Source organism: Coregonus lavaretus (assembly GCF_964263955.1).
Source record: "Coregonus lavaretus genome assembly, chromosome: 4".
Lineage (NCBI taxonomy): Eukaryota > Metazoa > Chordata > Actinopteri > Salmoniformes > Salmonidae > Coregonus > Coregonus lavaretus.
Genome location: NC_139991.1, coordinates 69,331,918 through 69,355,443, shown reverse-complemented (window position 1 = coordinate 69,355,443; position 23,526 = coordinate 69,331,918). Strand labels below are relative to the sequence as shown.

Sequence of the window (23,526 nt, the reverse complement as noted above, 5' to 3'; positions counted from 1 at the left end):
TCAGACCCCTTGACATTTTCCACATTTTGTTACAGCCTTATTCTAAAATGGATTGAGTTGTTTTTAACGTTTTTGCAAATGTATACAAAATAAAAAACGGATATCACATTTACATAAGTATTCAGACCCTTTACTCAGTACTTTATTGAAGCACCTTTGGCAGCGATTACAGCCTCGAGTCGTCTTGGGTATGACGCTACAAGCTTGGCACACCTGTATTTGGGGATTTCTCCCATTCTTCTCTGCAGATCCTCTCAAGCTATGTCAGGTTGGATGGGGAGCATCGCTGCACAGCTATTTTCAGGTCTCTCCAGAGATGTTCGATCGGGTTCAAGTCCAGGCTCTGGCTGGGCCACTCAAGGACATTCAGAGACTTCTCCCAAAACCACTCCTGCGTTGTCTTGGCTGTGTGCTTAGGATCGTTGTCCTGTTGGAAGGTGAACCTTCGCCCCAGTCTGAGGTCCTGAGCGCTCCGGAGCAGGTTTTTATCATGGATCTCTCTATACTTTGCTCCGTTAATCTTTTCCTCGATCCTGACTAGTCTCCCAGTCCCTGCCGCTGAAAAACATTCCCACAGCATGATGCTGTCACCACCATGTTTCACCGTAGGGCTGGTGCCAGGTTTCTTCCAGACGTGACGTTTGGCATTCAGGCCAAAGAGTTCAAGGTTGGTTTCATCAGACCAGAGAATCTTGTTTCTCATGGTCTGAGAGGCCTTTAGGTTCCTTTTGGCAAACTCCAAGTGAGCTGTCATGTGCCTTTTACCGAGGAGTGGTTTCCGTCTGGCCTCTCTACCATATAGGCCTGATTGGAAGCTCTAGGAAGAGTCTTGGTGGTTCCAAACTTCTTCCATTTAGGAATGATGGCGGCCACTGTGTTCTTGGGGACCTTCAATGCTGCAGAAATGTTTTGGTACTCTCCCCAGATCTGTGCCTCAACACAATCCTGTCTCGGAGCTCTACGGACAATTCCTTCAATCTAATGGCTTTTGTTCTGACATGCAATGTCAACTGTGGGACGTTATCTAGACAGGTGTGTGCCTTTCCAAATCATGTCCAATCAATAGAATTTACCACAGGTGGACTCCAATCAAGTTGTAGAAACATCTCAAGGGATGATCAATGGAAACAGGATGCACCTGAGCTCAATTTCGAGTCTCATAGCAAAGGGTCTGAATGCTTATGTAAATAGGGTATTTCTGTTTTAAATATTTTATAAATTAGCAAAAATTTCTAAAAACCTGTTTTCGCTTTGTCATTATGGGGTGTTGTGTGTAGATTGATGAGTAAAAAAATTATTGAATCCATTGTAGAATAAAAGACTGTATCATAATAAAATGTGGAAAAAGTAAAGGGGTCTGAATACTTTCCGAATGCACTTTATGTTGTTGCGTACGGTGTCTCAAGAAGGACAAACAGTAATATTGCCGCTTCTTTCTCGTTATTCAAGCACATTTACATTGACATTTTAGTCATTTAGCAGACGCTCTTATCCAGAGCGACTTACAGTTAGTGAGCATTTTCATACTAGCCCCCCGTGGGAAAAAAACCCACAACCCTGGCGTTGCAAGCGCCATGCTCTACCAACTGAGCTACAGGGGACTTTATAAGGGAGTATGCGAGGCACAGACGTTCACTTCACCTAGCCGAGTTCTGCTAGGAGCAAACCGAACCTAGTATGCGGACGCCTTCAGCCAGCATCCCTCCTAAATGGACTGTTGGCCCTAGGTACTCTACATGTGTACATACGATGCTAATACTGATAATGATGATCACACTAGCAATAATAACGATATCTTTATACAGAAAGCACTTTAAAGGGCACGACTTTGGGTTAAACTAGAAGCCATGTCTGAAAATGCATCTTTCTTTCTCTCCTCTATCTCGATCTACTTCTCTCTCTCCAACTCCCCTTCTGTCTTATAAATGTGCTCCTGCTTCTGCTTGGTCTTTGGGGTCTAGGCCAGATTACTGTTGAAAGGACTTTGTGCTGATGTAAAAAGTGCTTTATGGATCAATTCAATTGATTGATTGATGCCCCTCCTCTCTGTGTGGTGCAGTCTGTCGGTGAGCCAAGTGGGCCAGAACTTCACCTTTGTGCTGACGGACATCGAGAGCAAGCAGCGCTTTGGCTTCTGCCGCCTCTCCTCGGGTGCCCACAGCTGCTACTGCATCCTCAGGTGAGACCCCTGTGTGTGTGTGTGTGTGCGTGTGTGTGTGTGTTTGAGAGAGAGAGAGAAATCCTATATGCCCGGTGTACCACAAGGTAATGTCGGCACCATTGAACATGGATATTTACATTTTAGTCATTATATCCAGAGCGACATACAGGATTGTGTGTTCAGGAGGGGTGGCATCTTGTGCCCTTGAGCAAGGCACTTAACCCTAATTGCTCCTGTAAGTCGCTCTGGATAAGAGCGTCTGCTAAATGACTAAAATGTAAAATGTAAAATAATGCATTATACATGTTGTTTTTAAGTCAGTTGAACTGTTTCATTCTATAGTTGGATATTCTGCATCATCACAGCAGAGAAAAAGCTAAGGAAGAGAGACAGCCAAGTAGCATTGGAAAAAGTGGAGCGACAGGACAGAACAGGACAGGACAGAAGAGGACAGGACATGTTAGGACAGGACAGAACAGGACAGGACAGAAGAGGACAGGACATGTTAGGACAGGACAGAACAGGACAGGACAGAAGAGGACAGGACATGTTAGGACAGGACAGAACAGGACAGAAGAGGACAGGACATGTTAGAACAGGACAGGACAGAACAGGACAGGACAGAAGAGGACAGGACATGTTAGGACAGAATAGGACAGGACAGGTTAGGACAGAATAGGACAGGACGGATTAGGACAATACAGGTTAGGACAGGACAGGACAGGTTAGGACAGGACAGGTTAGGACAGCTTAGGACAGGACAGAACAGGTGAGGACAAGACAGGTTAGGACAGGTTAGGACAAAACAGGACAGGTTAGGACAGGCATTACAGAGGGTCCTCTGGACTCTGAGTAGTGACTGTACCTTCACCAGTGGCTTTTCCCATTGTCTGTGGGCAGAAGTCAGGCCATGTTCTCTGTTCATGCCACATACACAGACGTGACACACACACACACACACACAGACACACACACACTCGCGCTCTCTCGTTCTCAAACGTTCTCTCAAACACATACTGAATGTTCTACCAAGTCATCCTCTGTTGTCCACCAATGACACCACTTGCCACATCGGTCCATGGGCAGAGCGCAATATTTGCGGATGGCCATTTGGCCTGGGTGTTGGTGTGGGGTGGTGAGTCTAGGGGGAAGTGACCCTGGGTGTTGGTGTGGGGTGGTGAGTCTAGGGGGAAGTGACCCTGGGTCTTGGTGTGGGGTGGTGAGTCTAGAGGGAAGTGACCCTGGGTCTTGGTGTGGGGTGGTGAGTCTAGGGGGAAGTGACCCTGGGTCTTGGTGTGGGGTGGTGAGTCTAGGGGGAAGTGACCCTGGGTCTTGGTGTGGGGTGGTGAGTCTAGGGGGAAGTGACCCTGGGTGTTGGTGTGGGGTGGTGAGTCTAGAGGGAAGTGACCCTGGGTCTTGGTGTGGGGTGGTGAGTCTAGGGGGAAGTGACCCTGGGTGTTGGTGTGGGGTGGTGAGTCTAGAGGGAAGTGACCCTGGGTCTTGGTGTGGGGTGGTGAGTCTAGAGGGAAGTGACCCTGGGTCTTGGTGTGGGGTGGTGAGTCTAGAGGGAAGTGACCCTGGGTCTTGGTGTGGGGTGGTGAGTCTAGGGGGAAGTGACCCTGGGTGTTGGTGTGGGGTGGTGAGTCTAGAGGGAAGTGACCCTGGGTCTTGGTGTGGGGTGGTGAGTCTAGAGGGAAGTGACCCTGGGTCTTGGTGTGGGGTGGTGAGTCTAGGGGGAAGTGACCCTGGGTCTTGGTGTGGGGTGGTGAGTCTAGGGGGAAGTGACCCTGGGTCTTGGTGTGGGGTGGTGAGTCTAGGGGGAAGTGACCCTGGGTCTTGGTGTGGGGTGGTGAGTCTAGAGGGAAGTGACCCTGGGTCTTGGTGTGGGGTGGTGAGTCTAGGGGGAAGTGACCCTGGGTCTTGGTGTGGGGTGGTGAGTCTAGGGGGAAGTGACCCTGGGTCTTGGTGTGGGGTGGTGAGTCTATGGGGAAGTGACCCTGGGTCTTGGTGTGGGGTGGTGAGTCTAGAGGGAAGTGACCCTGGGTCTTGGTGTGGGGTGGTGAGTCTAGGGGGAAGTGACCCTGGGTCTTGGTGTGGGGTGGTGAGTCTAGAGGGAAGTGACCCTGGGTCTTGGTGTGGGGTGGTGAGTCTAGGGGGAAGTGACCCTGGGTCTTGGTGTGGGGTGGTGAGTCTAGGGGGAAGTGACCCTGGGTCTTGGTGTGGGGTGGTGAGTCTAGAGGGAAGTGACCCTGGGTCTTGGTGTGGGGTGGTGAGTCTAGGGGGAAGTGACCCTGGGTGTTGGTGTGGGGTGGTGAGTCTAGAGGGAAGTGACCCTGGGTCTTGGTGTGGGGTGGTGAGTCTAGGGGGAAGTGACCCTGGGTCTTGGTGTGGGGTGGTGAGTCTAGAGGGAAGTGACCCTGGGTCTTGGTGTGGGGTGGTGAGTCTAGGGGGAAGTGACCCTGGGTCTTGGTGTGGGGTGGTGAGTCTAGAGGGAAGTGACCCTGGGTCTTGGTGTGGGGTGGTGAGTCTAGGGGGAAGTGACCCTGGGTCTTGGGGTGGGGTGGTGAGTCTAGAGGGAAGTAACCCTGGGTCTTGGTGTGGGGTGGTGAGTCTAGGGGGAAGTGACCCTGGGTGTTGGTGTGGGGTGGTGAGTCTAGAGGGAAGTGACCCTGGGTCTTGGTGTGGGGTGGTGAGTCTAGGGGGAAGTGACCCTGGGTCTTGGTGTGGGGTGGTGAGTCTAGAGGGAAGTGACCCTGGGTCTTGGTGTGGGGTGTTGAGTCTAGGGGGAAGTGACCCTGGGTCTTGGTGTGGGTTGGTGAGCCTAGAGGGAAGTGACCCTGGGTCTTGGTGTGGGGTGGTGAGTCTAGGGGGAAGTGACCCTGGGTCTTGGTGTGGGGTGGTGAGTCTAGGGGGAAGTGACCCTGGGTCTTGGTGTGGGGTGGTGAGTCTAGAGGGAAGTGACCCTGGGTCTTGGTGTGGGGTGGTGAGTCTAGGGGGAAGTGACCCTGGGTCTTGGTGTGGGGTGGTGAGTCTAGAGGGAAGTGACCCTGGGTCTTGGTGTGGGGTGGTGAGTCTAGGGGGAAGTGACCCTGGGTCTTGGTGTGGGGTGGTGAGTCTAGGGGGAAGTGACCCTGGGTCTTGGTGTGGGGTGGTGAGTCTAGAGGGAAGTGACCCTGGGTCTTGGTGTGGGGTGGTGAGTCTAGGGGGAAGTGACCCTGGGTCTTGGTGTGGGGTGGTGAGTCTAGAGGGAAGTGACCCTGGGTCTTGGTGTGGGGTGGTGAGTCTAGGGGGAAGTGACCCTGGGTCTTGGTGTGGGGTGGTGAGTCTAGGGGGAAGTGACCCTGGGTCTTGGTGTGGGGTGGTGAGTCTAGGGGGAAGTGACCCTGGGTCTTGGTGTGGGGTGGTGAGTCTAGAGGGAAGTGACCCTGGGTCTTGGTGTGGGGTGGTGAGTCTAGGGGGAAGTGACCCTGGGTCTTGGTGTGGGGTGGTGAGTCTAGAGGGAAGTGACCCTGGGTCTTGGTGTGGGGTGGTGAGTCTAGGGGGAAGTGACCCTGGGTCTTGGTGTGGGGTGGTGAGTCTAGGGGGAAGTGACCCTGGGTCTTGGTGTGGGGTGGTGAGTCTAGGGGGAAGTGACCCTGGGTCTTGGTGTGGGGTGGTGAGTCTAGGGGGAAGTGACCCTGGGTGTTGGTGTGGGGTGGTGAGTCTAGGGGGAAGTGACCCTGGGTCTTGGTGTGGGGTGGTGAGTCTAGAGGGAAGTGACCCTGGGTCTTGGTGTGGGGTGGTGAGTCTAGGGGGAAGTGACCCTGGGTCTTGGTGTGGGGTGGTGAGTCTAGAGGGAAGTGACCCTGGGTCTTGGTGTGGGTTGGTGAGCCTAGAGGGAAGTAACAACACTTCAGGTCCCAGGGCGGACATCCACTTCAAGACCTGAGAATGTGGCCTGATAGTGTGTGTGTGTGTGTGTTTGCACATGCGCCTGTGTGTGTTAGAAAGAGTAAGGGAGTGTGTATTTATGTGTATCTAGTTTTATCGGTGTGTGTGTGTGATGGAGCAGCAGCTGTATTATCTCCGCTGGTTAGAGAGCCAAGCCAGACCAATCAGACCACTCCAACCTCAATGCTTTGTCTCTGACTAGTAATTCCTATGTGGTCCAGAGGCCGCCCCTTTTCCTCTATACTGATTTCTGTCTCTGTGTATGCTGGAAGAAGTACCTTGATCAGTAAGGCCTATATGTGTTGTTTGAAAACGAGGGACTATTTTTGAATCCATTATTTATATTTTTGAAGGTGAATAAAATAGGAATGTTGACAAAAATCATTACACTATTGTGAGAATCTGTTGCTCTCTTTCAGTCTCAGCTATTTCTCTCTTTCTTACATGTTTGATATCTGCCATTCTATTTTTATCTCCATCTCTTTATATTTCCCTCTGTCTCTCTCTGTCTCCCTCTCTGTCTCTCTTTCTCCATCTCTTTCTCTTTCTCTCTCTCCGTCTCCCTCTCTGTCTCTCTCTGTCTCCCCCTCTCTCTCTCCATCTCTGTCTCCCTCTCTGTCTCCCTCTCTCTCTCTCTTTCTCCATCTCTTTCTCTCTCTCCGTCTCCCTCTCTGTCTCTCTCTGTCTCTCTTTCTCCATCTCTTTCTCTCTCTCCGTCTCTCTCTGTCTCCCTCTCTCTCTCTCTCTCTCTCTTTCTCCAACTTTCTCTCTCTCTGTCTCCCTCTGTCTCTCTCTGTCTCCATCTCTTTCTCTCTCTCCGTCTCCCTCTCTGTCTCTCTCTGTCTCCCTCTCTCTCTCTCTCTTTCTCCATCTCTTTCTCTCTCTCCGTCTCCCTCTGTCTCTCTCTGTCTCCCTCTCTCTCTCTCTCTTTCTCCATCTCTTTCTCTCTCTCTACCTCCCTCTCTCTCTCTCTCTTTCTCCATCTCTTTCTCTCTCTCTGTCTCCCTCTCTCTCTCTCTCTTTCTCCATCTCTTTCTCTCTCTCCGTCTCCCTCTCTGTCTCTCTCTGTCTCCCCCTCTCTCTCTTTCTTTCTCCATCTCTTTCTCTCTCTCCGTCTCCCTCTGTCTCCCTCTCTGTCTCCCTCTCTGTCTCCCTCTCTGTCTCCCTCTCTGTCTCCCTCTCTGTCTCTCTCTGTCTCTCTCTGTCTCTCTCTTTCTCTCTCTCTTTCTCTCTCTCTTTCTCCTTCTCTGTCTCTCTCTTCCTCCTGTCAATGGCCACAGCTAGTCTAACCAGTCTCAGATGCAGGATCCACATACAGTAGTCAGACTAGAGCCATGTACACAGAACAAAAATATAAACGCAACATTCAATGGTTTTAATGAGTTACAGTTCATATAAGGAAATCAGTCAATTGAAATAAATAAATTAGGCCCTAATCTATGGATTTCACATGAGTGGGAATACAGATATGCATCTGTTGGTCACAGATACCTTTTAAAAAAAGGTAGGGGCGTGGATCAGAAAACAGTCAGTATCTGGTGTGACCACCATTTGCCTCATGCAGCGCGACACATCTCCTTCGCATAGAGTTGATCAGGCTGTTGATTGTAGCCTGTGGAATGTTGTCCCATTCCTTTTCAACGATGTTTGGTAGAGAGATTAACATTCAATTCCTGGCAACAGCTCTGGTGGACATTCCTGCAGTCAGCATGCCAATTGCAAGCCCCCTTCAAAACATGAGACATCTGTGGCATTGTGTTGTGTGACAAAACTGCATATTTTAGAATGGCCTTTTATTGTCCCCAGCACAAGGTGCACCTGTGTAATGATCATGCTGTTTAATCAGCTTCTTGATATGCCACACCTGTCAGGTGGATGGATTATCTTGGCAAAGGAGAAATGCTCACTAACAGCGATGTAAACAAATTAGTGCACAACATTTTAGAGAAATAAGCTTTTTGTGCATAAGGAACATTTCTGGGATCTTTTATTTCAGCTCATGAATCATGGGACCAACATTTTATATGCGTTTATATTTTTGTTCAGTGTATTTAGAGAGTTGGGACATTGAGGTTTCTGCACATGATGCATTTAAATCACACTATAAAATTATATGGCAGCCATGTTAGCGCTCCATTAACATAACATGGGGAATATTTAAACAGTGCTATGTAACTGAATGTCTAGAATTAGAACAATATTCTAAATGCTAAAAGTTGTTCCAACTATGTAAATATATGGCTCTGAGTCAGACTGTATGTTCATATCCTCTACATGTTGATTATTGTTGTCCCAGTCACACAATGTACACTGGACACAGCAATAATTCAAACCCATGCATATGTTAGTGTTTTAAGTCAAAGTCAGGTGGATACTGCTTTGTAGCTTTCTAACCAGCATCCTAATCCAAAATCGGAGCCTTGTTTCTGGGCTGCGTGGGGGTGCAATTGAGCAAAGCCATCTTTGTTCCGTACGCATGGACTGCTAGCTGCTTGCTAATAGGATTAGCCCAATATGGAATTTGCCGACCACCTATATGACCGGGTCCGCTTTCTATTCTCCTCTAATTGGAAGTTCTAGAGTAGTTATTTACATGTTTGTTTGACTAGCTCTGGTGAGTAGGCTAGCTCGCATCACCTCAGGGAGGGCCCTATCACTTTTTCCTTTTGCTGTTTCTTTCTCTCTCTCTCTCTCTGTCTGTCTGTCCCACTCCCCAGAGGGAGGGCAGGGTCGTCCATTTTGTTTTAATTGAGCAGAAACATGTGAAGGGATCAGAAATATTTCGAAGGATTAGGGGGGGTGTGGTGTGAGGGAGAGTGCGAGGGAAGGAGGGGTGAAAATTCTGAAGTCGGGCCCACCCCCGCGGCTCGCTTCACGGAGCAAAACAAGGGGGCTGCTGGGAATGAATGTAGTTAACGTGACCTCTGAACCCGCCGAACTGTTGACATGGAAAGCAGCCAGGACCGCGTCCACAGAACGCCTTTTGTTCATCTCATTTACCGACTCACCCTCCCTCGTCCTCTCCTCCTCCACTTTGAGGGACGGATAGAGGGAGAGGGGGTAGAGAGAGAGAGAGTTGGCAGCTCGAATGGGAGGAATGTGAACAGGCAGACCCCTTTTCTTTTCCCATGCTTTGGAAACAAGTGGTGGGCCTTCTCGGAGCAGGAACAGCACGTCCGCTCAGGCTCAACTCAATCGACACTGACAGGTTCCTGGCCTGGCCTGGCCAATTGGCAGAGCATGGGGGAGGGGGGCAACATGGGGCTGGCTGGCCCCATTTAGTGTTGTTGTTGTGGGGATAGAGGGGCAAGGGGGCAGTGGGGTGACTACAGGATAACAGGGGTAGTGGAGGGCACACCTGGTTGGATTGTGGATGTGACAGACGTGCATTCTCTAGGTTCTCTGTTGACATTTTATTTGGTTTGATTGTTAGTTTTATTTATTATATTATTATGTGTTTATCAACCATACTGTGTTAACTTTGAGCAAAGATTTGAGGTAAACAATTATCACCCTAACATTGAATGGTAACATTAGTTCCGTGACTCCAGTGTCACTGGTTCATAAACAGAACTTGTTTGGACACTGCTATATTTTCATTTGTGCTCAGTATGTAGACCAGTTTGTGGAACCAATTCTTCTGCGCACTCATCGTCAAACAATACTCTAAATCGTCTAGGGCTGACCCCATTTAGTCGATTGGTCGATTGTTTGGTCGATAGACTGTTGGTCGACCAAGATTTTTTTAGTTGAGCAGTGGCAAATTTATATTTAAAAAATGACGGCACATGAGACACCTGTCTGATTCACGCCTGTCTCAGTGGCACACCAGTAGCACCAGTAGTATATTTACTGTTAATTCCCATAATTTCTAATCCACAATGTTTGTTTGGTTACGGTAATTTCTGTTAATGCATTCAATATATTATTATTACAGTCTTACCATTGTCATTGTAGGAGTGGACACGTTGTTTGCAGAGTGCACAACCTAGGCTACACGTGTGAGAAAAAGGTTTTGGTTTATTTCATTCCATTTACGAGTTGTCAATTTATTCATTGTCTTTTGTTTGGAGCGCTCCTGTCAATCTTGAGTAAGGACACGCACCTGATTACGCATAGAAGTAGGCCTAGGCTACCTGGCCTGCTCACAAATGTAGGCCTATAAATGTGCCCATTTGGGGATCTGATACTATTTCTGATTGTCTTAACTCACCATCACTGTGGAGCTTCTCAGAGTAATATTTTCTTCCCCTCAAACAGCAAGTAAACAAATTATGTTTTTACATCCATTGAGAATGACAATAGTTCCTCAATGTAGCCTATTTGAAAAATCTTTCCATCGCTTTCCCTTTTGATAACCACACAGCATGAAAGGGGGAAAAAATTTCATACTCTGATCTGGTGGAAATGTCATAAAATAGGCCTACCTGATTACTTCTTATCCCTTGCGCAAATAGCCTACAGCTGTGTCTGTCTGTCCGGAGCTTACTGAGGGCCCAGAATATTTTATACAATGTTGCAAGTTTGTTAGCGCAAGCTTCGGGCCGGACCAAGTTAATAGTTGAGACAATGTTTTAAGTTATTTGCAGACAGGCCATGCGTAGCCAATGTGACTAATAGGATATTTATTTTATCAGGATATTTTCTACCTGTGGGCTGTAATGTTTTTATTTGTTGGCTTTATGGAGGCTATTTTTACATACTGGCAATAGCAATTGAAGTTACTTTTATATTTCTACCATTTTCATTTAGGTAGAATTTTGACCAATGAAATGAAATGAAACTGTTCCACGAACATGTGCATATGAAAATCATAACTGGCACGCAGATCAGCAGAAATGGTACGATAACTTGGCACTCCAAATGGAAAAGGTTTTCGACCGCTGGTGTAGCCTATTACCGACAACTTTAGAAGGCCAGCAGCAGTGGGCAGTGGGAGGAGGAGGGTCCAGAACAGGGTTTTTTCTTCTGGTTAGGCTTTATTGATCTCTGACTCCCTCTTTAGTAATTTGTGTGTCTTAATTTTTTATTGCAGTGCTTAAAGCAGGACTGCCCAACCCTGTTCCTGGAGAGCTACCGTCCTGTAGGTTTTTGCTCCAACCCTAATCTAGCACACCTGATTCTAATAATTAGCAGGTTGATCAAATGAATCAGGTTAGTAACACCTGGGGTTGCAGCGAAAACCTACAGGAGGATAGCTCTCCAGGAACAGGGTTGGGCAACCCTGGCTTAAAGCATCAGACAAGCTCAGTAGCCTACATACGGTATAGTTGATGTTATTCAAACATTCAAGCATCATTCACACCCTCTTAAGCCTTAGCCCCACCCATCTCTTTAAGGATTCACATGTGAGGCCATGTGCTAAACAGAGTGAGTATGGTAGTGTACTAATCAACCGAAGATTTCAAGACTAAAGGCTGGTTTATACTACATCTATCGATATGTCTGTAGACAATTGTTGCAGTGACATCATAAACATTCTATTGTCGTCCTACATGAAACTTGTCGTTGTCGTTATGAAAAAGTATAAACACAAAAACGACAGGCTGCATGACATCAGTAGCCTGGTGTTCCAAAATAGCATAACTGGTGTATTTTAACACCAATAAACCCATCCAAATTAATTTAGTATATGTCAATCTAGCAAACCAGGCAACATTGTAGGATTTTTAATGAATTTATTTGCAAATTATGGTGGAAAATAAGTATTTGGTCAATAACAAAAGTTTCTCAATACTTTGTTATATACCCTTTGTTGGCAATGACACAGGTCAAACGTTTTCTGTAAGTCTTCACAAGGTTTTCACACACTGTTGCTGGTATTTTGGCCCATTCCTCCATGCAGATCTCCTCTAGAGCAGTGATGTTTTGGGGCTGTCGCTGGGCAACACAGACTTTCAACTCCCTCCAAAGATTTTCTATGGGGTTGAGATCTGGAGACTGGCTAGGCCACTCCAGGACCTTGAAATGCTTCTTACGAAGCCACTCCTTCGTTGCCCGGGCGGTGTGTTTGGGATCATTGTCATGCTGAAAGACCCAGCCACGTTTCATCTTCAATGCCCTTGCTGATGGAAGGGATTTCCTCATCGTCTGATTCATTTTCAGAATCAGAGTGTCAGCATGGCATGATCGTCCTCCAGAAGTGGAGAGCATTAGCAACACTTTTGCAGTTCTTCGTGATATCGTTCAAAAAAGCTGCGTTAGAAAGGATTACGTACACCTACTGAGCAGCTCATTTATAGACAGAAGCATGCTACATGGCAGACCAATCTGAACTCATCTCTCGGCATTTCCAGCCCATCCATTATCTCAACCAATCATGTATTTTTCCGTGGCTAAACCAACTAGGCTTGTAAGTTAACAATTTTATTCATATTTACAGATGGCATACAAGTTTGAATTAAAGCACAGGAAAGTTCACATGTTCCAGAAGGCATTTCTGCAAAAAAAATGTTGAAATGCCTCTCCTGTGAAGTAGTGACTTGCGACATACGCCTAGTTTCCTGAAACGAGTCACATTTATGGAGAAGTACACATTTTAACATTTCGACCAATCGATTGGTCGAAAGAACCGACGACTCTCGGTCGACCAAGATTTTGTTGTTGTTGGGGACAGCCCTAAAATCGACACAACCTTTTAGGCGTTTCATCTCATTTGTCGTATTTCCAGCACCTAGCACCAAGAGGTCACGCACAACTAAAACCCCAATACTAGACCCCAACAAAAAAGAGACAAAGAACAAGAAAAAATTAATAAAGGAAAAAGCCAATCCAATTCTCCAGACTGTTGACTAGAGACAATCTCCCAGGGAGGGGAGCTCTGGACTATAGAGTGGCCCAGCGTGTGGCTCTTTCTCTGGGGCTCCTCTTCACTTCAGCTGTTGGGATTAAAGCCGCGCTAGGCCTCTGACCTGGCTTTGTTTACCTCCGGCACAACAACCGCAATCATTACAAACCCCTCTGTCTTCTTCGACACAGTAAAGACTGTGACCTGCACACACAGCGGCAAACACCTACCGGCACCATACGTGTGCGCCGATCAGAAAATAAATCAATTGGGGGATTTGATTAGTTTACCTCAATGGGCGGCAATGGGCCCAACCGGCAGGCGGCTAAGTGGAAAGGGGTACGGTTGAGCGGTTTAGAAGAGACTGAAGGAGATCGTAGAATGGTGTTTGGAGATTAAGGTGTTAATGGGGGCTGATTAAATGTGAAATGGACTGATTTGGTGCGTTATGTCCTTGACTGAACACACAGTGTGTGTAAATGTCCACTTGAGAGCACACAGTGTTGTGGCTGGCTATACAGGCCGGCTGGTCCCGCTGTTTAACCTCCCATTGATGGGGTTGTGGTTGGTAATACTGTATGCAACAGCAGCAGTACATTACCAGGGCTTACCCTAAGGGCTGCTCTTTACTGTACAAGGGATGAATGGATGAGGCACTCTTGGCACAATGCAAAGCCGAGCACACACTCATGCGCGCGCGCACACACACACACTGTTGAATGCTAGGTCTAGGGTAGAACACGAATGTCTAGAATTTGTGAATTTTTATTAGGATCCCCATTAGCTAACGCCGTAACGTTAGCTAATCTTTCTGGGGTCCAACACCAATTAATAAGACAATACAAACAATTACAAATTAAGACTTTATAAACATTTAACAAGTGGACAATACAGACAATTAAAATACCGGACAGGTAACACATTTAACATTCATTTGATGCTTTCTATTTCTTGTCCAGTCATATGGTCTATCGCATTAGATGTTCTAGAGGTGTATTGATGATTATGTATTGAAGGGGGACAACTTCTGTCACCATATCACTGTTCCCCTTGTGATTGTGTGTGTGTGTCTGACAGCAGCAGCAGCAGACCTGGCTTAATAACTTAATAACTTCCCTTGCCTGGCCCTTTACAGGCAGGGAGGAGGGACCATAAAGGCATAGCAGAGTGGAAGGGCCATCCAGGGAAACACACAGGAGTCATTCACTCCCAGCCAATTAAAACGGTTGTTGACGTATTTATGTCCTGCCTGTTGCCCCCCCTCCTCCCCCCCCTACCTACTTCCCCTGCTTCCAACCTCACCCTCACATCTCGACTCTGAAGCTAAACCTTACGATTTCTGTCCGAGATTGAAGAAGGGGATGTTAGATTGCCAGTTGATTGCCAAGGCAGTGTTTCGCTACTTCAAAGTATATCTGAAACTATCAAGTAGGGTGTTTTTATTTATTTATTTTTATTTCACCTTTATTTAACCAGGTAAGCCAGTTGAGAACAAGTTCTCATTTACAACTGCGACCTGGCCAAGATAAAGCAAAGCAGTGCGATAAAAACAACAACACAGAGTTACATATGGGGTAAACAAAACATAAAGTCAAAAATACAACAGAAAATATATATACAGTGTGTGCGAATGTAGTAAGTTATGGAGGTAAGGCAATAAATAGGCCATAGTGCAAAATAGTTACAATTTCGTATAATACTGGAATGATAGATGTGCAAAAGATGATGTGCAAATAGAGATACTGGGGTGCAAATTAGCAAAATAGATAACAATATGGGGATGAGGTAGTTGGGTGGGCTAATTTCAGAAAGGCTGTGTACAGGTGCAGTGATTGGTAAGCTGCTCTGACAACTGACGCTTAAAGTTAGTGAGGGAGATAAGAGTCTCCAGCTTCAGAGATTTTTGCAGTTCGTTCCAGTCATTGGCAGCAGAGAACTGGAAGGAATGGCGGCCAAAGGAGGTGTTGGCTTTGGGGATGACCAGTGAGATATACCTGCTGGAGCACAGACTACGGGTGGGTGTTGCTATGGTGACCAGTGAGCTAAGATAAGACAGGGATTTGCCTAGCAGTGATTTATAGATGACCTGGATCCAGTGGGTTTGGCGACGAATATGTAGTGGGGGCCAGCCAACAAGAGCGTACAGGTCACAATGGTGGGTAGTATATGGGGCCTTGGTGACAAAACGGATGGCACTGTGATAGACTACATCCAATTTGCTGAGTAGGGTGTTGGAGGCTATTTTGTCAATTACATCGCCGAAGTCAAGGATTGGTAGGATAGTCAGTTTTACGAGGGCATGTTTGGCAGCATAAGTGAAGGAGGCTTTGTTGCGAAATAGGAAGCCGATTCTAGATCTAACTTTTGATTGGAGATGCTTAATGTGAGTCTGGAAGGAGAGTTTACAGTCTAACCAGACACCTAGGTATTTGTAGTTGTCCACATACTCTAGGTCAGACCCGCCGAGAGTAGTGATTCTAGTCGGGTGGGTGGGTGCAAGCAGCGTTCGGTTGAAGAGCATGCATTTAGTTTTACTAGTGTTTAAGAGCAGTTGGAGGCTACGGAAGGAGTGTTGTATGGCATTGAAGCTCGTTTGGAGGTTTGTTAACACAGTGTCCAATGAAGGGCCAGATGTAAACAAAATGGTGTCGTCCGCATAGAGGTGGATCCGAGCGTCACCAGCAGCAAGAGCGACATCATTGATATACACAGAGAATAGAGTCGGCCCGAGAATTGAACCCTGTGGCACGCCCATAGAGACGGCCAGAGGTCCAGACAACAGGCCTTCCGATTTGACACATTGAACTCTATCTGAGAAGTAGTTGGTGAACCAGGCGAGGCAGTCATTAGAGAAACCAAGGCTATTTAGTCTGCCGATAAGAATGCGGTGGTTGACAGAGTCGAAAGCCTTGGCCAGGTCGATGAAGACGGCTGCGCAGTACTGTCTTTTATCGATCGCGTTTATAATATCGTTTAGGACCTTGAGCGTGGCTGAGGTGCACCCATGACCAGCTCGGAAACCGGATTGTATAGCGGAGAAGGTACGGTGAGATTCGAAATGGTCGGTGATCTGTTTGTTAACTTGGCTTTCAAATACTTTCGAAAGGCAGGGCAGGATGGATATAGGTCTATAACAGTTAGGATCTAGAGTGTCACCCCCTTTGAAGAGGGGGATGACCACGGCAGCTTTCCAATCTCTTGGGATCTCAGACGTTACGAAAGAGAGGTTGAACAGGCTAGTAATAGGAGTTGCGACAATTTCGGCGGCTAATTTTAGAAAGAAAGGGTCCAAATTGTCTAGCCCAGCTGATTTGTAGGGGTCCAGATTTTTTAGCTCTTCCAGAACATCAGCTGTCTGAATTTGTGTGAAGGAGAAGCGGGGGGGGCATGGGCAAGTTGCAGCGGAGGGTGCAGAGCTGGTGGCCGGGGTAGTGGTAGCCAGGTGGAAAGCATGGCCAGCCGTAGCAAAATGCTTGTTGAAATTCTCGATTATTGTAGATTTATCGGTGGTGACAGTGTTTCCTAGCCTCAGTGCAGTGGGCAGTTTGGAGTTAGTGCTACAGGATGCACATTTCTGTTTGAAAAAGCTAGCCTTTGCTTTCCTAACTGATTGTGTATATTGGTTCCTGACTTCCCTAAAAAGTTGCATATCGCAGGGGCTGTTTAATGCTAATGCAGTACGCCACAGGATGTTTTTGTGCTGGTCAAGGGCAGTCAAGTCTGAGGAGAACCAGGGGCTATATCTGTTCTTAGTTCTGAATTTTTTGAATGGGGCATGCTTATTTAAGATTGAGAGGAAAGCACTTTTAAAGATCAACCAGGCATCCTCTACTGATGGAATGAGGTCAATATCCATCCAGGATACCCGGGCCAGGTCAATTAGAAAGGCCTGCTAGCTAAAGTGTTTTAGGGAGCGTTTGACAGTGATGAGGGGTGGTCGTTTGATCGCGGACCCATTACGGACGCAGGCAATAAGGCAGTGATCGCTGAGATCCTGGTTGAAGACAGAGGAGTTGTATTTAGAGGGTAAATTTGTCAGGATGATATCTATGAGGGTGCCCATGTTTACAGATTTAGGTTTGTACCTGGTAGGTTCGTTGATAATTTGTGTGAGATTGAGGGCATCTAGTTTAGATTGTAGGTTGGCTGGGGTGTTAAGCATATCCCAGTTTAGGTCACCAAGCAGTACGAACTCTGAGGATAGATGGGGGGCAATCAGTTCACATATGGTGTCCAGGGCACAGCTCAGGGCTGAGGGGGGTCTGTAGCAAGCGGCAACAGTGAGAGACTTATTTCTGGAAAGGTGGATTTTTAGCAGTAGAAGCTCAAACTGTTTGGGCACAGACCTGGATAGTACGATAGAGCTCTGCAGGCTATCTCTACAGTAGATTGCAACCCCACCCCCTTTGGCAGTTTTATCGAGACGGAAAATGTTGTAGTTGGGGATGGACATTTCTGAATTTTTGGTGGCCTTCCTAAGCCAGGATTCAGACACTGCTAGAACATCAGGGTTGGCGGAGTGTGCTAGCGCAGTGAATATCTCAAACTTAGGAAGGAGGCTTCGGATATTAACGTGCAAGAAACCAAGGCTTTTACGATTACAGAAGTCAACAAATGATAACGCCTGGGGAGTAGGAGTGATACTGGGGGCTACAGGGCCTGGGTTAACCTCTACATCACCAGAGGAACAGAGGAGGAGTAGAATAAGGATATGGCTAAAGGCTTTAAGTACTGGTCTTCTAGTGCGTTGGGTACAGAGAAAAAAAGGGGCAGGTTTCCGGGCGTTGTAGAATAGATTCAGGGCATTATGTACAGAAAAGGATATGGAAGGATAGGAGTACAGTGGAGGTAAACCTAAGTGTTGGGTAACGATGAAGGAGATAGCATCACTGGAGGCACCGATTGAGTCGGTCTCCGCGTGTATGGGGGGTGGGACAAAAGAGCTATCTAAGGCAGGTTTAGCTGGGCTGGGGGATCTACAGTGAAATAGTACAATAAGAAATAACCGAAACAGCAATAAGCAAGGCATATTGACATGGGAGAGAGGCATAAAGCAATCACAGGTGTAATTGGAGAGAGCTAAGACAACAGCTGGTAATGGCGACAAAGTTTGGGCTGAGGCTAAACATAAACAGGATGCGGTACCTTAAAATGGAACAGTCCAGCAGGCATCAGCTGTATAGCTGAGTTATCATACGGTCCGGTGAACAGCAATAGGAGAGTTCTGAGGTAGTTCGAGGGCTACTCAGCACTAGCTAGCAAGAGGCCACGGCTAGCGTGTGCTAGCGGGCCGGGGCTAGCAGATGGATCTTCGTGGTCGACGTCGTAACGGGAAGCCTGTTGTAACCACATCAGACGATTTCGTCGGCAGACCAGTCGTGTTGGATCGGCGGGGCTCCGTGTCGACACTAGGAGGTCCCGTCCGGTTGACAAGGAGGTAGATAGCCGGGAGATGGGCCTGGCTCAAGGCTAACTCAGGGCTGATTAGCCAACCACAAAACATCCATTTGGTTGCAGCTAGCTAGTAGCGATGAATCCGGTGTTAATGGTTCAGTGATTCCGGCAGAAAAAACGATATGTTCAGGGTCGATAATGCGCTGTGCATACAGTGCAGACTGGCCGAATAATAGTCCAGGCTAGAACTGGCTGGCTGGTATGTAGTGCAGGCCACGGCCACAGACAATGGTGAAGACCGCTAAACGGTGGCTAATAGCAAGTAGCTAGTTAGCGATGATCCGGTGTTAAGGTCCATTTGTTCCGGCAGAAAATCCGATATGCTCTGGCTCGATAGCGCGATATGCAGACTGGCCGACAATTGTCCAGGCTAGAGCTGGCTGGTAGGAAGTGCAGGCCACGGCCACGGACAATGGTGAAGACCGCTAAACGGTGGCTAATAGCAAGTAGCTAGTTAGCTGGCTAGCAGGCTAGTTTCAGCCAGAGGTTCTGGATAAAAATGTATGAAGAAACAACAGAATCTGTTCCACATTGGGTGAGGCGGGTTGCAGGAAAGTATATTTAGTTAAAGGATGGAAAGTGAGATTGAAAAATATATACGAAAAAGACAAAAAAACTAAAAACAGGCTATTTACATAAAGGACACTACAGAAAACACGACCGCACTGCTATGCCATCTTGTTATCCCGGGACGTTAGGCTAACTGTAAATGCTACTTATCTTTGCTTTACGTGACAAATATTTATTTACTTGACAAGTATTTATTTACGTGACAAATATTTATTTACTTGACAAATATGTCATAGCAATAGGTGGTACGCTTTTGAGAGTGCCAAGGCTGCCATTTCATTATCTCCATTGTACTGGGATTGAGATTGAACCACATGGATTAGTTCGACCACATGGTTTAGACAGTGAATTCCTGGCAAGCCTAAAATCTCATGACTGGTCATGTACAGCTTGCCTTGCCGGCAGTTGTGGTTAGCTAATGAGTAATATATATTTAACAGTGGCCCAAATGTCAAACAAGGTCCAATGCCAGGGAAACCTCCCTTATTAAATTAACTTCCTGTTAAAATGGTCCATCGTAAATCCCTGCTATGGAAGGATTGTATGATATAGGAATTGAATATGGCTAGCTACTATACTATGTCATGTCCCATCACTGTGCAAGATGGAAACACTACAACTGACGGTCCACTTAACTCTGAGGACTGGGCTTCATGAAAGCTCTCGTCATATCGGAAACATGTCGAGTTCCAGGTAGCCAGGCACTTGACACTAAATAAAACCCTCAACATTTAGCCAAGTCAGCTTGTATGTGGTAGAAGTAGCTAAGTAAGCGGAGCCCAGCCGATGGGCATACTACCACTAAGATACAGCCAAATGAAATTCAGTGGGTTGTTTCACGCTCCTTTCCTTTTGCTGCCCCTCTAATCGGCCCCAGTTTCTGCTTCTCCCCAACACCTTCTTTAAAAAGCCCTCCTGGTTTAAAGGGTCCAACTACACAAACAGAGCGTATGGTCTGTTCCAACATCTGAGTCGCAACAAAATGAATTAGAACTACTTAGAAAGCGCTCCGTCGCTGCGTTTTGCGTAGTTTGTGTAAAGTGTGTAGCGGCCTTAAGACCCCTGGGGGCCCACTACTCCATCCGGCTGTTTTACACAAGCCTTTCGAGTCACTCATCCGCCTTTGTTTAACCCCTGACCCCGCGAAACAAGGCTCCGTCAAAAGATCTGAGGGGCTGGCGGCGAGGAGATAGAATAAGTGTTTGATTACTAAGGAAACAGGCGGTGGCGGTACGTGATAAATCGTTGGTGCAGCAGGAGTGCCGCCACGGCCAGCCTATTGCACGAGGGCGTCGGGCTCGTGAACGTTTTAACGTGGCCTGGTCTCTCTGCCGTCTGTTTTGTTTTTAAGGGGCTCGGGTGTGGTGTCTGCCGCGGACGGGGGATGTTATATCGCATGTGTGAGTGTGTTTACAAGGGAGTGGGGTGTGTGTCAGGGAAGAGTGTATCTGTGTGTGCACTGCAGAGAGTATTTGTGAGCGTGCAGGTGTGTGTGAGAGAATGAGCAGAAGAAAAGCAGTCTATACACCTGGGTACAATGACACCTGGGTACAATGACACCTGGGTACAATGACACCGGGCATACCACATTGTACCGTGTTGGCGCCAATGCACATTCAGTTTTATTCGGACAACAGGAAAATTGTAAAAATGTGTTCTACAGGTTGTCTTCCCACTGGTTAATGGCCCTGTGACATTGTGTGGTTATTATAAGAAAGCCCTGTGACATTGTGTGGTTATTATAAGAAAGCCCTGTGACATTGTGTGGTTATTATAAGAAAGCCCTGTGACATTGTGTGGTTATTATAAGAAAGCCCTGTGACATTGTGTGGTTATAATAAGAAGGCCCTGTCCAGAATGTAGATGCTGAGGACTCTGAGAGCATGATAGAGATGTTACGATGCAGGCAAACTGTTGTGACAACTGCTCCCTCTCTTCGACCTTGACTCTTTACTCCATTTCTTCCTCCATGTCTTCTTCCACCTCTTCCTTGACCTCTCAAGTCTCTGGAGTTCAATTCAATATTATTTAATATCCACTGATGTAAAATATCACTGAAGTAATGCTTAACATTCTTCTCCATCTTACCATTGACTACAAGCTGGCAATACAAGTCTTCCCCCAGCACCACAATCCCAAGACAACTGCTCAGCGATCTTATGAAGGATGCCCATGTCTATATGCTTTCTGGGTATGTGTGATACTTTTTTCCTTTAATCCTTTGCCACGCATGTGTCGCTATTCCTAGAGAACACAAAACCGTCTCCGGCTAACAAACGAGAAACAGATGTTCCAGTTCAAATGAGTCAATTAACTTCCAATAGCACTTTAGCTTCGCTTCCCTCGCATGGCATTCTTTAACACACTCACCCATTAAGCTTAGCGAAACAGATGTTTCTCCAAATCTGGCCCGGCAAATGAAAAACAGACCTTTGGAGAAAAAGGAAGCTAATAGCAACTAATCAAATTATATAAAAAATAAATCTCAATGGATTTTTGCAGGTTTTTTGGGGCCTGGTGGATTGCATTATTATTTAATCGAGAGGTCATTCAGGTCTGGGGTTGAAAATGTTAAGTGTCTCGGCAGTCTTTATCCTGTAGACTATCAACAAAAGCACTGAATTGAAACACAGGGAGTGTTTTGTCTGCGGCGTGTGCCGTTTGGTCTACTGTGGCTTAGTGGTGTTGACCTTCACTATCTACAAAGCAGTTTCTACAAAGCAAGCAAGCGTTTTTATTAAATCGACTCTCTCTGTCTTTTCATCAGCCAATGGGTGTCATTATTGAAATATCAACGGATATTTCTATGCGATAAATTGGCTCTGTTAAATCCAGTTAAAATGGCTCCAGAACCATGTTATACAATCTTATACAGCGCATTACACGTACACCTCCGCAGGAGAAAAACAGTACTTTCATTTATTTACCGTCCATTGACATGGTAATTAGACACTCAACCAAATCTGCCGACATGGCTGTTTCTTTATTTAGAGGAAAGCTTCATCCTCAAGAGTAATTCTACCCCTTAGGATTCAAATCTAGCATCCATCCATCCACTTTTTTCTTATGTAGCTAACTAGCCTCCCTTATAAAAGTCATAAAAATTAATGCTCCCAAAAGGACAACAAACGATGTGAAAATCACGACGAAGATGACTTTAATTAATACAGTTTGATTTTATGTTTGCGCCTCGAACAGACTCAAACGAACAACCAAGTAGCGGTTGGCTGCAAAGCTCATTGACGCTCATTGTCACGCGTATCTTTTTGCAAAAGAGTCACAAAGTGACACATAAACTGATACCTGGCTACAGATTAGGATCTGATTCCTTATATCATGCTACTCCACCACCGCTGCTCTTTGTATTCCAGTGATCATTGGCCAAACCTATCATAACCCCTCTGCATTTCTATCATGGGCCATTGTTGATGCTCTCTGCTACATTAATGAGTAATGGATTCATGGCCATTGCCTCATTAAGAGGCAGTAGCTGAGGTCGGGAGGAGAGGAGGATGAGGTGGAGGGGAGGAAAGGGAGAGATGGAGCGGAGGAGGGTGTGGAGCTTGGAATAATCCTAGCTCCCAACACTGATCCCTCTCGCAGAGTCAAGGATGTTGAGCGCTCATCTGGGCTAATGAAATGCAGAATACTAAAGAACCCGCGAGCGGCCCCCGGTACATAAACTCTGCACCCACAACAGAATCGGTTGCTGCTGTGCATGCAGGTCACATACTTACCTCGTATCCTCCATACTAAAATCCTCAACTTTTTTTCTCACAATTAAAAAATGCATGGCATATTTTAGCCTATCTTAAAAAAATAAAAAATAAAAAGTATTATAGACCCGACCAGAGCACCTTGCAGCTTTGTATAAAAAAACCACCTCTCCCACACTTCTATAAACAGATTCAGAAGCTGCTCTAGAACCAGGGTTAAAGCCACTGGGGAGAAAACTATGTGTATTCCGTGTGGCTTTGGCTTACCGTGAGAAGATCGTACCAGGCCTTTTCCCCAGACATAGACACATGCGCATGGACAGAGGGGGGATTTGGGGGGGGAGTGAGACGCAGGCTTGGGTTACATATCGCATCACGCCCTGGCTGCGCCAGCTAGCTACTGCTCACAGCTCTGCATGGCACTGAGGGAGGGAGGGAGGGCAACAGGAAAGGCTACTGTAGCTGTAGAAACTTTAAGATTTCCAACTTTTCTGACTTGTTGAAAGCCTCTGTCTGTGTAGCGGAGGTGGTTTGCCGTGATGAGTAATCTCTCTTGGGATCTGCTTGAGATCTGATCCTCCCCGTAGCCAATGTTGTTGAGTCACACAGACTTGATTATAACTACACAGAATGCAATTGACACCTGCAAGGTCATTTAGGATTTTTTTGCAGTTTAATTCCGAAGTGGGTTTTCCAGTAAAGCGGTCCTGTTTTTGTTTATGATAATAGTGTATCTGATAAGGCCTTAATGCTATTAAAAACAAAAAAATATGTTTTAAGTGAAGTAAGAAGCTGAAAAAGAAAGGAAATTCACATGAGCACCACAATGCCTATTCCACCCATGCTCTACCAAGGTTTTCCAGCACACAGCTTTTACCTACTACATTTACATTTACATTTACGTACTA

At 46.6% G+C, this 23,526-nt stretch overlaps 1 protein-coding gene across 1 annotated transcript in view; it reads left to right on the top strand.

Annotated features, from left to right (window-relative positions):
* The window catches only part of LOC311128264 (DENN domain-containing protein 1A-like), a 157,445-nt gene that overhangs the window by 65,425 nt on the left and 68,494 nt on the right, over positions 1-23,526 (top strand). The window contains exon 5 of the mRNA XM_084160317.1: positions 2,060-2,179. Within this exon, the coding sequence (XP_084016443.1) occupies positions 2,060-2,179 (120 nt within the window). The remainder of the gene's footprint in view (positions 1-2,059; positions 2,180-23,526) is intronic.